Genomic DNA, 15,127 nt, shown 5'->3' with positions numbered 1-15,127 from the left:
CATGTCTAATAATTTCTAAGCGTATAAAAACGTATATAAAATTACAGAAACGCACACAATGCTTTTTTAAAAACAAAATCTGAATCGTCTGGATGCGTTAGGTAACATAGCCGATCAGCCTTAATTCTCCCACATTGAACGTAAACACGCATCGTATGATTTCTATAAACTTTGCGTTGGTTGAATTTTGCAGTCAGTAAACGGATAAATTATCGGAAGAAGAAGCTCTTACTGGTTTGTTTAGTTACTACTGATATTAAAAATGATTTTAGTTCTTATTTTTCGAGAAATAAACAAATCGGCGAAACATTAAATTGTATTTTCTTGTAGTTTTTGAAATCGAAAGTAGATCGTCTATGTTTGGCGAAACGAAACAACTTTTTTATGAAAAGATTTAAATAAGAGGTAATTTAACCGTAAACTTCAATGTCAGATACTGCCAATTGCTGCTAAATATCTTCGTATCATCACAATTTGTAAAATATATTGTTCAAACTGGAGAAAAGTGTAATCGTATCCGGATATAATATTTTGGGTAAATATCGAGCTGTGTTATGAAATTTTAAGAAAAAAAAACTAAAAACAAACTGAAACTGGTAGACTATACTGTCAGTACATCAATCATTAGCTGACTCAGGCCATTCAGGCCTTTGATTAACTTTTTATGGGGGATCCATATGGGCACCAAAACTGGACAAGCGTCTATCACACAAAAGATATCTGGCCGAGATGTTTATTCTGTGAAAGGAATCAGAACTTTTGATCTGGGCGAAATTTACAAGAAAAAAAAATGTCTTTCTTTTTTATTCAGTAACCATAATTTTCACTTATAAATGCATCTGTGAAAGTTTAACCGAAAGTATGGAAAGCGAAGCATAGATGGTGGACAGACTAGCATACAATAATACCATATTCGACAACTCTTGTTAGTAAACAATAATTTTACCTTTTACATATTTTAGTGGTCCGAATCACTCGGTTAACAATTCTAAATTAATATCTTTAACAGTAAAACAACCATATGTTGTGAGTAAAATGAAAATAAAGCCAGCATTGTAAGAAATATCTTTTTTTTTAAAATCTGCATTAAATTTCATAGCGTGAATGACGCTCAGAATAGTACTAATGGAAGAGAACCTGTGCTATGTGCACTACGTTGATAATCATATTAAATCAAAGTTGTGCATTTGGCAAAGACTATTTTCAAAATATTATTTTGAAAGCAGTCTTTGCCAAATGCACAACTTTGATTTAAATCACAATTGTTACTGACGAAAGAAATCATAGTCCACTAACCTAACTGAAAACACATTTTCGTGACTTTGATCATATTAGTTTGATTAAAAGGTGAACGGAAAGATGTCCCAAAACGATATTTTTGCGGCAGCTTGAAGATTTTCATTGAAATTGTGCCAAACACTATTGAAGTTAGAATAACTGTACTTACCAATGAATAGATCAGGCTTATTTGTCCTCTACACTATCAGAAAGGAGGTCTACAATTTGTTGGTTATCAATTTATGAATTTCAAACAACCTTTTTTTAAATGTAGTACCTTTTTCATAATATGCACTGTCTTCAACAAGCTCAGGTTTAGATGTCCTTCAACAAAGATATCTGCGCTTAAAATGTTTTTATAATTACGCTACTTTAAGAAAGTGTGGAATGCAAAAAAGAAAGAGAAAAAAATGTTTATAGGATTTATCTAATTTTAGAAGAAACTTTTCGAAAGGTAAGGAGTATTTCTTTAACTATAGTTTCGCTTTTTATCATCAATATATATCTCTTCATAACCCTTTAAGATTATGAGCGGAAACTCACATACTAGTAGTACGTGCTTTATGTATAAAAATAGACAACTGTCCGAAATTTCAGTGAAAATGTTCGAGTAGAAAGTAACAACCAACGAGCTATTTACTCAAAACGGACAATTACGTGTCATTACAAGATGTTAAACGAAAACAATGCGAAACATAATTGAAATGGGAAAGGAATGAAACATGGAAAGGACAATTTCGACAAGGAAAGGGTTTGTTTTGCTGAAATATTACGTATCAAGAAAATCAATATTGAGTAATTATTTTTGAAAATGTAGTTTCTCCGAAAAATTTCTATCAATAACGAAGCAAACTTTCTCAACGTTGTTTTATATGGTGGCATATTTTGGCCAACCACATATCCAGTTATTTATCTCGAAATTTTTCATAAAAATGTCACTTACTCAGTTATTACCTGGCAAGTGACAAAACTGCTTGTTATCCACTTAAGTATCTTGACATGACAAAACTGCCTGTTAGTGCCTACTACTGCCATCCACGTATTCACTTACGTTAACTAGGTATCTTGATTTTTGTCAGTCAGTTATGATTGACAATATCCCGTTATCGTCCCCTGTCATTACGGAATAAAGGTGGTAGTAGAGGATAAGGTGGATATACACTTATTTATTCTGGCACAGGGTAAGAAACTGAATGTGAAGCCAGACCGAGACTCGAACCCGGGGCCTCGGAATATTGTTCCGGCAATCTACCGACTGAGCTACCCGACCGCCCACGTGTCTTCTCTCCGTTTCAACATTCAAGTTCTATACAGTGACATATTTCCCACCATTTTGAAATTTGTCCTCTAATTTCAGCGGGTAATTTATAAATCAGTCAAATACAGGCGTCACAGACTAACCAATGTTATGCTGTCACGACCCCACGTTAGGCGCCAAATGTCACAGGATGAGAAAAATGTGCAGCCAGACCGGGACTCAAACCAGTGGCCTCGGAATACCGTTCTCCAATTGCTCTACCGACTGAGCTACTCGGCCGCCTCTACATTTTCTCCCCGTTTCCATTTGATATACCGTGACAATTCCGTATAGGGGACGAAAAGTTTAACTGATAAACGCCAATTTTGGTACGAGTATTAACTGGATACCATGAAAACTTTCACAATAGAACCCTTTATTTATGTGAATATGTGGATGGCAGAAGTGGGCGCTAACAGGCAGTTTTGTCCTGTTAACTTAATTATCTGTATAACACACAATTTTGCCACTTGCCAGATACTAACTGGATATGTGACATTTTTAGAGAAAAATGTCTACATAAATAAGTGGATATGTGGTAGGCAGAGATATGCCACCATAGTTTTACTATATTTGCTAGGCTGGTTATTACGATATATCTTTACAGCATTGTGGTTACACGTTAATTATGGGAATTTTCCATTCTGTCCAAGGCCAAGTGGAGAAAGATGAAAGCGGTGGCGAGGTATAGTATTACCTTTATAATATATATACAGACTATACAGCATGTGTAGAACTAATTTTGCAAGGCTTGTTTAAATTATGCCTTGAACAACATTGGTTTGTAAAATTAATAATTAAATAATGGCTTAACATCCGCATTTTTTCAATTCGTTCCCAGATTTGCTACACATGTGCACATGTACACCTTTCGAATATTTTTCCAAAATCAAAGGAAGAAAGTCCACACGGATAACATTCATGCCTGTATCTGTCGATTCAATATTCCTGTGTAAAATAATTAATAAAAAACATTTCAGACCAAAATACAAGAAATGGAGGAATTTCAGATCGAAATACAAGAAAGGGAGGAATTTCAGATCGAAATACAAGAAAGGGAGGAAGGATATCCGGAACCGAAACCTCCAGGTCCATTACATAGAAGTTTAGCACGTACGCAGTATTGTTTTAAAGATGACAAATTCAACAACGCTAGAGACGAAGATGACTTATTCAAGAACTTTGACGTTGATGATGCTTACATTACATTGGATTTAAACACAATGTCAGATGAATTTACCGACGAGCTAAAACCAGGTCATTCTCAGACTGCTGCAAGTATAGAATCAACTCTATCATTTCATGCGATTGACGATCATGCTAAGAAGGTAATCCTAGCTTTTGTATTTGTTTTATGGCCCAGGTTTCATATAGTAAAAAAGCACTGACAGATAGAAGTAAAACACTGTGTACTGAACATTTATTGAATCTTTTGAGCAATTCAGGGTGTGTAGCTTGTTTCCTTATGTTTATCAGATATGTATGTTCACCTGTAACTTACCAGATACCGACTGGACGACAAAAAGTGTAAAAAGTAACCAGTCTATGAAAGATATATATTGTGGTTTTAAGTAAATGGAAGATTTTCTAGCTCGGATTAATAAAAGCTTATTTATACGACACGTATTTGCAGTTTATGTATGCCCCTATCCGGTGTCAAGAGATAGGGTTCGAAACTCAGATATCAGTGCTAAGTTCCAACTCCTTAGAAAAAGAAAGATTTATCTGAGAAAAAGCCCTTTTAGATCTCCATAGTCCGCCCCCTTAGCTCAGTAGGGAGAGCGTTGGTCTACGAATCGTGGGGTCGTGAGTTCGATCACCGGGCAGGGCGTGTGTTCTCCGTGACGGTTTGATAAAAGACATTGTGTCTGCAATCATTCTGCCTCCATCTCTGATTCATGTGGGGAAATTGGCAGTTACTTGCGGAGAACAGGTTTGTACTGGTACAGAACCAGGAACACAGGTTAGGTTAACTGCCGGCCGTTACATGAATGAAATACTGTTGGAAAACGGCGTTTAACCCAAAACAAACAAAAGCACAGACTAAGCAAGACGCCTTGAATCAAGCTTTAATAAGTTGCAGTATTAAATCTTGATCAGCTTAGGAAAAGTGCTACTGCAATAAGGTTAAATAAATTGGAAGCTCAGATTACTGGAGTAGATATAAACAATACAAAAAACAAGCAAAAAACCCCAAAAAAACACACAAAAAAAAACAACAACAAAAAAAAAAAAACAAAAAAACAAAAAAAAAAAAAAAAAAACACAACATATTCTCTAGATGGAATCGCTGAAGACAGTCGTTATAAACAAAAAATGTTTCACATTTATATCCTATTTAGAAAATGCAATGATAGAGGTGCGAAAGTAAAATTAAAGAAGACATTTTTAACATTCAGTTAATGTTGGTTTTTATTTCGAAGGCACTGTCAATATACCCGCTTAGCTCAAAAGGGACAGCGAAGATCTACATATGGCGGGGCCATGTGTACAATCACTGGGCGGGGCGTATGTTTCACCGTCACAATTTGATAAATGGCGTCATGTCTGAAATCATTCGTCCTCCACCTCTGATTTATTTGGGGAAGTTGGCAGTTACATGCGGTCATGTTTGAACTGGCTCTGAATCCAGGAACACTGGTTAGATTAACTGCCTGCAGTTACATGACTGAAATACTATCGAAAAATGAAATGGAATAAAACCCAAAACAAACAGACAAAACAAACAAGCTCGTACGAAACTATTCCATATTACAATGAAGTTTTTTTTTTAAATCATGAAAGACATATCCGTCCACAAGGCAACCGGCCTTCACATATATATCATGAAAACTACATATACAGTAAGAAGACTATGATTCCATTCGTGCAGTACCTGTGAGCCGTAGCGGCACTAGCACTTACGTTTCAGACCTCGTCATAGGGCTTCAGCAAGTTACCTTCAGCAGTTACTGAGGATTTATCCTCACAGTGTTCAAGAGTGGGAACAAATATATAGCATCTAATTACAGAATATTCCCGTTTACATACAGAATTCTTGAATACGTCAAATATTGTGATGTCATCTCTCATCGACATCGACATGATATGATTTGTGATACACAGCATGGCTTGGGTGAACAGAAATCCTACGATTTTGAATTTAAGGTGGACTGTGAAGAAAACTTCCTGTTATTTCTGGGGAGTTTGCAAAGAACAGACCTATCAAAACCTATGTTAAAGAACTTTTAACATTTCTAAAGATCACTAATTAGGTAAAACACTAGGCGATGAATAGAGAGGTTGCAATTTTGTTCCCTCGGCTAGAACGTCTTTCTTCGTGACGTTTGACATACTGAACTTCCTTCTAAATTATAAATATTTATAGCGCACAAATGATCGGTCATACCATTGTTCGAGTATACTTTTTTATTTTTTATTTTTAAGGCTGACCAACACCTACTGGGTTCCTTTCAAGAGCTTCTTGAGTATCTTACAAAACCTTTAAAGTTAGACATGTTTCGGAAGACTAAAACAGCAAGGGCCATTGTTGTATGGCTGAGCCAACAGGAACTGCAAGGGAAAAACTATGGGAAAAAGAACCTTGATACTCCACAAGGTCTCCTTCAGTATCTTAAGGAGGAAAAAATGTCCTACGCTACATGCTATGCTTTACTATGCAGGTAATTTCGAAAATACTTGTAATCTTGTATATAAATATAAAAGATTCTGTATTCTGAAATTTCATCGTAGATCGAATGCTGAAGTTTTAGATAAGATACTGAACAAGAAGAAATTTGGCAGAACAAAACCTGCTTTAATATAAGGGATTTGTTGCAAAATGAAAATGTAGATTCTTTTTGTGATACACGGTTGTTTCATTTTTTTTCGAGCGAAGTACAGCTTAATCAAGCATGTATGTACCTGAAATTTGTTCTGTGTTTCAGAAAAGCTGGTTTACAGTGTGCAATTGTACGAGGCCATGTAAAAGCTGCTAGTTATAACCCTGGGGACGAGAATTTACCACTATCGTCTTGGAATGCGGTCTATGTAGAATCTGGTTGGCAAATTGTGCATGCCCACTGGGTATGTAGAGCGGTGTTTGGACACAATATTGGTGGATGGATAAAAGTTGAGCAAGATGGCCAGACAATGACTAAAAAGGAAAAGGCATTTTCCGGCATAGAACTAAATGTTTTCCAGGAGCAGTTCTTCATGCCAAATCCTGAGGAATTTATCTACATGTGTTGTGCTTCTAAAACAGAATGGCAGCTAGTGCCCCAAGGTTCTGTCGTGCCTTCACTTGAAGAATTTATAAAGAAGGCGTATTTGCATCTTCCATTCTTTGATATCGGCTTTAAACTGACCAGTGAACAAACATGCGTTCTAAACAGCAAAAATGGTTTCTGTAAGATAGAAATGAAAGCAAGAACTGCAAATGCTGACTTAATTGTTCTTAAATATGAACTGTTTAAAAGGGATATGAATGCCGATTCATATGACACTTCAACAAAAGTGGAGGATGTTGCAAGGATGGTATTCAATTCAAGAGCACGCGAAATATTCATTTTTGATATTAGGTTTCCAGAGACTGGCATCTATAAACTTGTAATTTCTGGTGGTCCCCATAAATCCCAAAGTCTTCGTTTATGTAAATTCAAACTCGTCTGCAATCAAGAGATGGTCGGCCGTAACCTGTTGCCTTTGGACTGTGGCAAAGTAGGGTGGGGTCCTGGGCCGGTCTCTGTAGAAGCTGGTCTTCTGATGCCTTCAAAACCTAGTGGGCTTATACCTGTGAACGAAAAAGAGAAGAAGACTGACGTTAAATTCAAAGTGCGAGACATAAATGAGAACTATACCGCCGTTGTACATGGTGAAGTTGGTGGTCGCAGAAGACAACTAGATGATACGGCAGTAAATGTACAGAAAATTGCACATTCACAACAGCTTGTTGTAGCTGTCTCTATCCCTGATAAAGGTGAATACGGACTGTCAATACAACATATGACTACAATGAAGACAAACAACGAATGGGAAAATGTTTGCAATTACCTTATTTCGACACTGGCGTATACACCCGAACGTGTAAGTTTAATACTTACTTAAACGGTTTTTTGGGGCCCACGTGGCCGAGTGCTTAAGGTCGCTTACTTCAAATTACCCTCACTTGCCCCTTATCGATGTGGGTTCGAGCCTTAATCGGGGCGTTGAATTCTTCATATGAGGAAGCCATCCAGCGGGCTTACGGAAGGTCGGTGGTTCTACCCAGGTGCCCGCTCGTGATGAAATAATACACGGAGGGGCACCTGGGGTCTTCCTCCACCATCAAAGCTGGAAAATCGCCATATGACCTAAAATGTGTCGGTGCGACGTTAAACCCAACCAAAAATAAACAACAAAAAAACAACAAAACAACAACCCCCCCCCCCCACACACACACACAAAAAAACCCCGATTTTTGAATTTGATACAGTAACAGTTGATAATATTCTCCATTAAAATGTTTCCTTTTTTACATACGTCTGTTTATGTCTTATTGCCATCTTACTTCAGTCTCAATGGAATATATTAGGTGTACAATCGTCACGACATTTGTATATTAAACCAGATGGTATTAAGAATTGGAAGATTTGAACTGGTTGAATGGATTGCATTTTAGAACACATTTGTAGTTTTGCTGACTTTTAAAGCTCAAAGCTTATCTGTGCTACACTGCATTATTTAAAACTTTACTATTAGGTTATTTAACATTGTTCTGTACAATAGGGAGATATATTTGGACAAGTACCCAGCTGAGAAAACCATATTGGACGAGCCGCTAGGATGCTGACCGCCCGTCCATTGTCATTCATAATCTTCTCCATTTTGTTTCTTAACCGTTAAATAAAAACTGCTGAGGTAGCTATTCAGACAGTCAGGGCTGATACCAATTTCTAGGTTTCATCCGGAACGGTTTCTTTAAGCGACTTTTCAAATATTCCAACATCTGATGATCCCTTTTACTGTATTTTTAAGTTTTTTGATTACGAACGAACGTTTTAATATCTAAATCAGAAAGCATTGTTATCCCCTGAATCGTTCTTGTGTGTTGTAAACAAAAAAACTCAAATTAAATCCAGATTTCAAGACGCATAATCAAACTCTGTACATAGAGCGCCTTCTTCATCCGATTTACATTCGGAACATTTTCACGCGTTTCGGGCTTTATCGTATGTTTAACATGGGACTGTTGAACCGTCCAAATACAGAAAATACAGGATTTTTTGTACGCACGTGCGTCCAAATACAGAAAATACAGGATTTTTGTACGAACGTGCATCCAAATACCGTAATATATTGTACGGTCACGTGTTGCAAATGAACGTTCGTGATTGGATAGATAAAATAGGTATAGAATAGATATTGATAATAAGATCGCAACCAGACTATCCCTGCATGACCTGAAAATTTGTTACCGTTGTTTTTCATACGACAATATTTAAATTGAGAAAGATTGTGCTTCTTGGAATCATAAAATTTGATCTACACTGTAACAAAAACACTGTTTATACTTCATTCGTTGAGGAAACTTGCGAAAGTTTAAATATTAATATATCTCTGAAATGCACTTAATTTGATCTATACATTTTGATTCAGGCAAATGTAAGAAATGCTAAACAGAAGCTTAAAGAAGTAGTTGAAGCGCCTGTCGAACCAAGACGATGGAAAGAACAGATAAAAGACATACAAAGTTGTATTCAAAAATGCAAGAAAGAAAAGGTGGCCGACTCAGATGATGAGATCATCTCTGCTAATGCAATGGTCTGGTTTCTATTCTGCAAGGACAGTAAGTAATATCAGGCTGAGGATTTTTACAATATTGAAATTATATTTATTTATATTCTAATAAAGTATTCATGCTTAATGGCAGCTCTTATGCAATTTTAATTTTAATTTACGCATAATATTTCTTCCTAAAAAATAATCTCTGTTGAAAAAATACTGGTAAAATTAATATTAAGGAATATTCTAAAATGGCTTTTATTATTACAGATATTTAGATTTGTTCATTCAAATCACTCGAACATTTTTAAACACTTATTTCGCTGTAATTCATGTCATGATAGATTCAAGGGAATTGTGGATTTTTTAGTATTTACATTCACTTTATATTTTGTATTTTAAAACACCGTTTACTTTCATACAAGCGTAGAGATATCAAGGATGGCCCTTTCCATGATATTGCACGCGCAATCTGACGTCATTTACAAACAGCATTTGGACGCCGACCACCCGCCGCCCGCCACATGTGTTCACATAAGACGCCCCGCTCTTACATAGACGGGCGTATAAAAAATAAAATAAAATAAACAAAATGGTGTCGTTCGAAATATTCATTCAAAACTGAACATCAAAATTTTAAAAAGAGTAAATTATATTAATATTTCTCACGCTAAAGATTAAAATTGAATCGACACAAGTATATGGCTTTCCATTAGACTTATCAATATTTTATAAATGAAAGTGGGCGGACTTTTTTGGCTGTGCTGAAATTTAGTTTGATCCTCCTGTACCCATAAAAAACAAACTATAAAAGTTGAAAGTCATGTTTGTGTGTCTACCCGTATAAACGCACACAAATAACTTTTTATTTTTAATTAAATTCATTGCAAAATAATCTTTAGCATACTCTCTAATATTGTATATTTTACAGAATTACGAGATTGCGCTTTACGAAGAAACCTGCACGTGATTCAAAAGACGTTACAGATTGTTAGCCTGTACAAAAACAGAGATGCGTTGACAATGGAAATCAAAAAGGTCAAAGAAATAGCAGATGAAATTGTAGCATTAAATGGTTTCTCCAGACAAGTACCAAAATTAGAGGAAGCAAACAAAGAAATTGTAGCATTGAAACACGCTCCTGATGAAGTTCATAACACATTAAAAGCACTTCTGGTATTATTAGGAGAGTCAGAGCATTATTTGAAGGTATTGTTTTACTTTATATCATTTGGAGCATTCGTTTTCAATTAACTGAATAACATTGCTATTGTATTGCTTTGTTGCTTCAAAATGATCTTTTCAGAGATTTCATTGACTATCACATTCTACAGTCTTTCAATGCCGTATGGCGGCAGTAGAAAGTTTCTCCGTACTTGGATTCAGCATTTGAAATGTTCTGGTCTTTTGATAACATTAAGGACATCCATTTGCAATATATAATAGAATACCGATGAAAAACCCACCGTCCACGCGGTCGTTAGGGGTGTTGCACATTTCATTACATCTCATGCACAGATGCAATAAAACTGAGTCTGCTGCTGTGTTCAATGGATGCGTTCTAAGTAATATTTTCACCGATTGCATTATCAATTTATTCATGATTAAAACGAGATTTAATTTGGAATTTTGAAAGCACTAAAGTTTTTGATTACATAATTGATCGTTTCTTTTGCTTCTATCAAAAGTATTCACAACAGAAGTGCTTTGTATTTATATCTTTGGTATCAATTCACAACTCTTAAGAGACGTTCTTTTCAGGTATTTTTGGTTTTCTTATACTGGGTTTGTTACAACTAGTTTTGAAACGTTTAGTTTTGGATGTTTAACATATTTTTTATTTGAAGTTATATAGCAAGTCAGAGATAAAATATTTAAATGTTTTATTAATGTTTTAGACTATTTTAGATTTAAATGAAGAAGACCAAACTAACATGAAGAATGTCAAGATTTGTTATGTGTACGTACATGAAGTATACATGTATATCTGTGTGTCCTAATTATAATTTATGTAAAGTAATGTATAAATTCAAGTTATACTAAATGCAAGATTGAATTGCAATAAAATATTAAATTGAACAATAACGTTAATTCGTACACATTTGTTGAAGGACTGGGCGACTATACAGTCTCGGATGAAAGCTTCAACACATACAAATGAAACATCTGTGCTAGGCATGATGACACACATTAAAAAGCAGGAAATGGATCAAGAGCGGCTTCAAAGAGCGTTTGAAATTTTGCATAGATATGATGAAAAGCAAGTTAGAAAAGTTAATAGTGACGCTCACTGCTTCTACCTTTGGGTAAGTGATGTATATAATGTCTAAAAGGTTATCGTTTTTTGCTTGTTTGCCACTTTGCCATTTAGCTTGAGCAGTGTTCCGGGTATCAAGTACGGACATAATGGCAACATTCTAACATGAATCAAAGCAACTGAAGGAGTAATGCCTTTATAATACATATGTCTTTTACACTGTCATGAAACATATTCACAGCGTCTGATAATTGTATTCCATTTATTGTGTTCTCTGCGTATTGAACCAAGTTAGAAGATAGATGGAAGTTATGACCAAGTTTGATTACAGGGTAAAGAAAACAGTGATAAATATCAAATAGCACAGCTTCTCTACATCAATGCAGTGACCGACATCCACAGCTACTCACCAAAGCAAACACACAAACACACAAACACACGCACTCACGCAAGAAAGCACGCATGAACGCAGGACAAAATTATTTACAGAAAACGAGTATTGAACGAATAATTCAAGGAACACTGTGGTACACCGCCTTGAAAAAAGCCAGTGGGAGTGACGAAACACCGCCTTTGAAAGGCCAGTTGCAAAACACCGCCTTGAAAAAGCCAATAGCAAAACACCGCCTTGAAGAAGCCAGTGTCAAAACACCGCCTTGGAAAAGCAACTGGCAAAACACCGCCTTAAAATAGCCATGGCAAAACACCATCGAGGAACTATATATCGTCTACATACATTGACGATTGAAATAGATAGGTTTAAAAGTTTTTTGTTAGAATGTAACGAAGCTATAATGTTTTAGACAGAATTAAGCTGACCAATTTATAAGAAAGAAATTTAGAATGCAATTTCACTTTTATTGGAAACAACTTACCTTACTGTATTATATAATGTATATATTTTCAGATTGAAAATATTATAAATGTGCATGAAGGGAACTGACGTCATTCATATGGAAACATACCATATTCAAGACATATATGACTCCTGGACAGACTCGGTCAAATCTGGTCTGCCATTAATTTTCTTGGTAACTTCCAGAGGATCATTCTACAGAAAATATTATCATAAAATCTTTCATGAAGTAACTTGAAATTGTCAATATGTACACAGCTTTACTTAGCTAGTAACCGGTATTACTCAAGTTTGATAACTTCGTATTACCACGGCAGCAATTGAAATAGAGTTTAAGTGTATTTGACTGAGGACTTCCAAAGAATCGCGTCGGGTGTACTTATTGATCATTAATTTTGTAATCTTGTATGTTGTATTGTTGTAATTTGTATGAGTCAATGGCATGAGTCGAGCATAAAACTACTCAGTTCAGAGTTACTTTGCCAATTTTAAAAGAATTATTTGTGTTTGTGAGAATATTGTAACGTATGCTTATTTGAATATTTTCTGCATTCTGCTTTTTGTATGAAAAATATTTTTACTTCGTGGGTTTCTTTATATTATGATAAGAGACAAGACAAGTTGAGATAGAGTCCATTTATTATTTTTCTGTAAATGTTTGAGGCGTCAAAATCTTCATATTTTCGATAAGTGTTTGGGATATCCAAATTACATTCAAAATTTACATTAAAACCTGTGCGAAATTTTACAGCTGTTTACTCTTGTAGATTTATATAACTACAGCTGTAGGTCGAATTATGCAAATGAGATACAGCTGTAAAAATGTTGCAGCTGTAAAAATGAAAATGTTACAGCTGTAAAAATGAAAAAGTGAAGGATGTTAATATGCCTAAAAGTTACAGCCGTAGAAATATAACAGGCGTTGAAAAAGAGAACATTATTTTAAGGGACGAAATCAGATAACAAAAGTTTTAGGATGAATTGCAATTCTCTAGAAAGGGTAGCAATTACTACATAAATGGCAAAATAAATGATCTAGTAAGTAAAGAACAATATGAAATATGTTTCTAGCATAGCAATTGCAAAGGTAAAGGGTAGGATACAAGGTAGAAACTATGCATCATTTATTGTTTATAAAAGTTTCTATGTCATGGAAACATATAACAATTTTTGAATTATTTCCATTTAACTTATCGGTTTCAAATAAAGAGTAAATTGTTAAGGCATGTGCTTACACATGTCCTTTTACAGCTGTATTAGATAACTAAACATTTGCACTGACTCCATTATGGCTAAAATTCCAATATTTTTGATGATGTTGTGTCTCTGTGAATTTCAGTTATATCCCACCAAAACGAATTAAAGATGACTGACAGTACTCGTGTTTCCCTCTAAAAAAGATACAGCTGTAATTTTGAGACATGACCATTTTACAGCTGTAACTTTCAACTAAATTGTTTACTGCTGTATTTTTGAGACCTGCTATTACTTTATTAATTTTACACCTGCAAATTTCAACAGTATTTCTGGTTTTATTCCCCACTTACAGGTCCATTACATCTGTAATTTCTAAAGACAGGTGTTTTACAGACGTTTTACAGCTGTAAAACAGGTCCTATTTCATACAGGAAGTTTTATTTATTAATTTACGTTAAATGAAATTAGAGCAATACCTTTACGTTTGCCGTTAAAGAATTGTTGTTATTGTGCTGCGAATAGTAAAATAACTTGCCTAAAACACAACACATCTGATAAAATAGATTGGTAAACGCTCAGTTGGTGTTCTGTTTTCATATGCAGATTTAACATTTGTCGTCAAGGTTAGCTGCGAAATTCAGCTAACCTTGTTGCAGCGAACATACCGCAAACAAGTCGCCTTCATTTTATTACCATTATGAACAGAGTCAAACCGAGTCTGCCACTATAATTTTTGGTTGCATTCTATGCTTCCAATGAATTTTAACATATTTCATTAACTATCGCTATAGCAATCCTTAAGTGCCGTGTGGCGGCTGTAAAAAGTCTCCCTGCACTTGGATTCAGTGTTGGTATATTTTCTGGTCCTTTGGGATCATGGAGTTCGTTCAGTGGATGGGTAATATCTAGAGTTCCGCTTAAGCCGTTAATAGTGGGCGTGAGAGGTGTTGCTCGTTTCATTACCTCTCATGAACAGACTCAATCAAACCAAGCCTGCTGTTAGTCTTCTTGGTTACATTCTATGCTTCTAAAGGATCTTTTTACAGACTTTATTGAATAGCTTGTGACCATGTTGCTGTGAACATACCGCAAACAACTTAATCCAAATATCCTGCGTTGCTAACACTACTGGAAAAACTCGCCTATCAAGCTTATTCAAGTTACCATTAATTTTGCAACTAAAGAACTGTTTTTATTTCGTTTAAAGCAGTATGCCTCCAGATCGTTCGACAACAAAAAAAAAATATTTTTTAGCTATCTTGAAATAAATGCTATATTTCTTAAGAAGGCTTTAAAACTTAATTACTGACAAACGTTATGTTACGGAAACACTTGAGAATTTGCTGTTTTTACTACTTTTTACGATGAAAATTGAAAAGCGTTTGTCACGCTTTTACTCCAGGTAAACTGTCTCGATTATAAATATCTATATTTTGGACTCATTATTCACTACTTCAGCTATAGCGCTATTGGTTAAGACGACGGGTAAATGTCTTTATTG

General features: G+C 35.2%; 1 protein-coding gene across 1 annotated transcript; it reads left to right on the top strand.

Moving 5' to 3' along the window:
- Positions 1 to 1,495: 1,495 nt before the first annotated feature.
- LOC128550236 (lim and transglutaminase domain protein ltd-1-like) lies at positions 1,496 to 14,204 on the top strand. The gene is made up of 9 exons (XM_053528846.1): positions 1,496 to 1,732; positions 3,183 to 3,260; positions 3,556 to 3,903; positions 6,002 to 6,237; positions 6,502 to 7,639; positions 9,191 to 9,380; positions 10,248 to 10,525; positions 11,428 to 11,622; positions 12,481 to 14,204. The coding sequence occupies exons 2-9, from the start codon at positions 3,204 to 3,206 to the stop codon at positions 12,514 to 12,516; spliced, it is 2,478 nt and encodes an 825-aa protein (XP_053384821.1). The 5' UTR covers positions 1,496 to 1,732; positions 3,183 to 3,203; the 3' UTR covers positions 12,517 to 14,204.
- The last annotated feature ends 923 nt before the right edge of the window (positions 14,205 to 15,127 follow it).

This window comes from Mercenaria mercenaria, chromosome 17 (assembly GCF_021730395.1).
Source record: "Mercenaria mercenaria strain notata chromosome 17, MADL_Memer_1, whole genome shotgun sequence".
Taxonomy (NCBI): Eukaryota; Metazoa; Mollusca; class Bivalvia; order Venerida; family Veneridae; genus Mercenaria; species Mercenaria mercenaria.
This window is presented reverse-complemented; position numbering and strand designations above follow the sequence as displayed.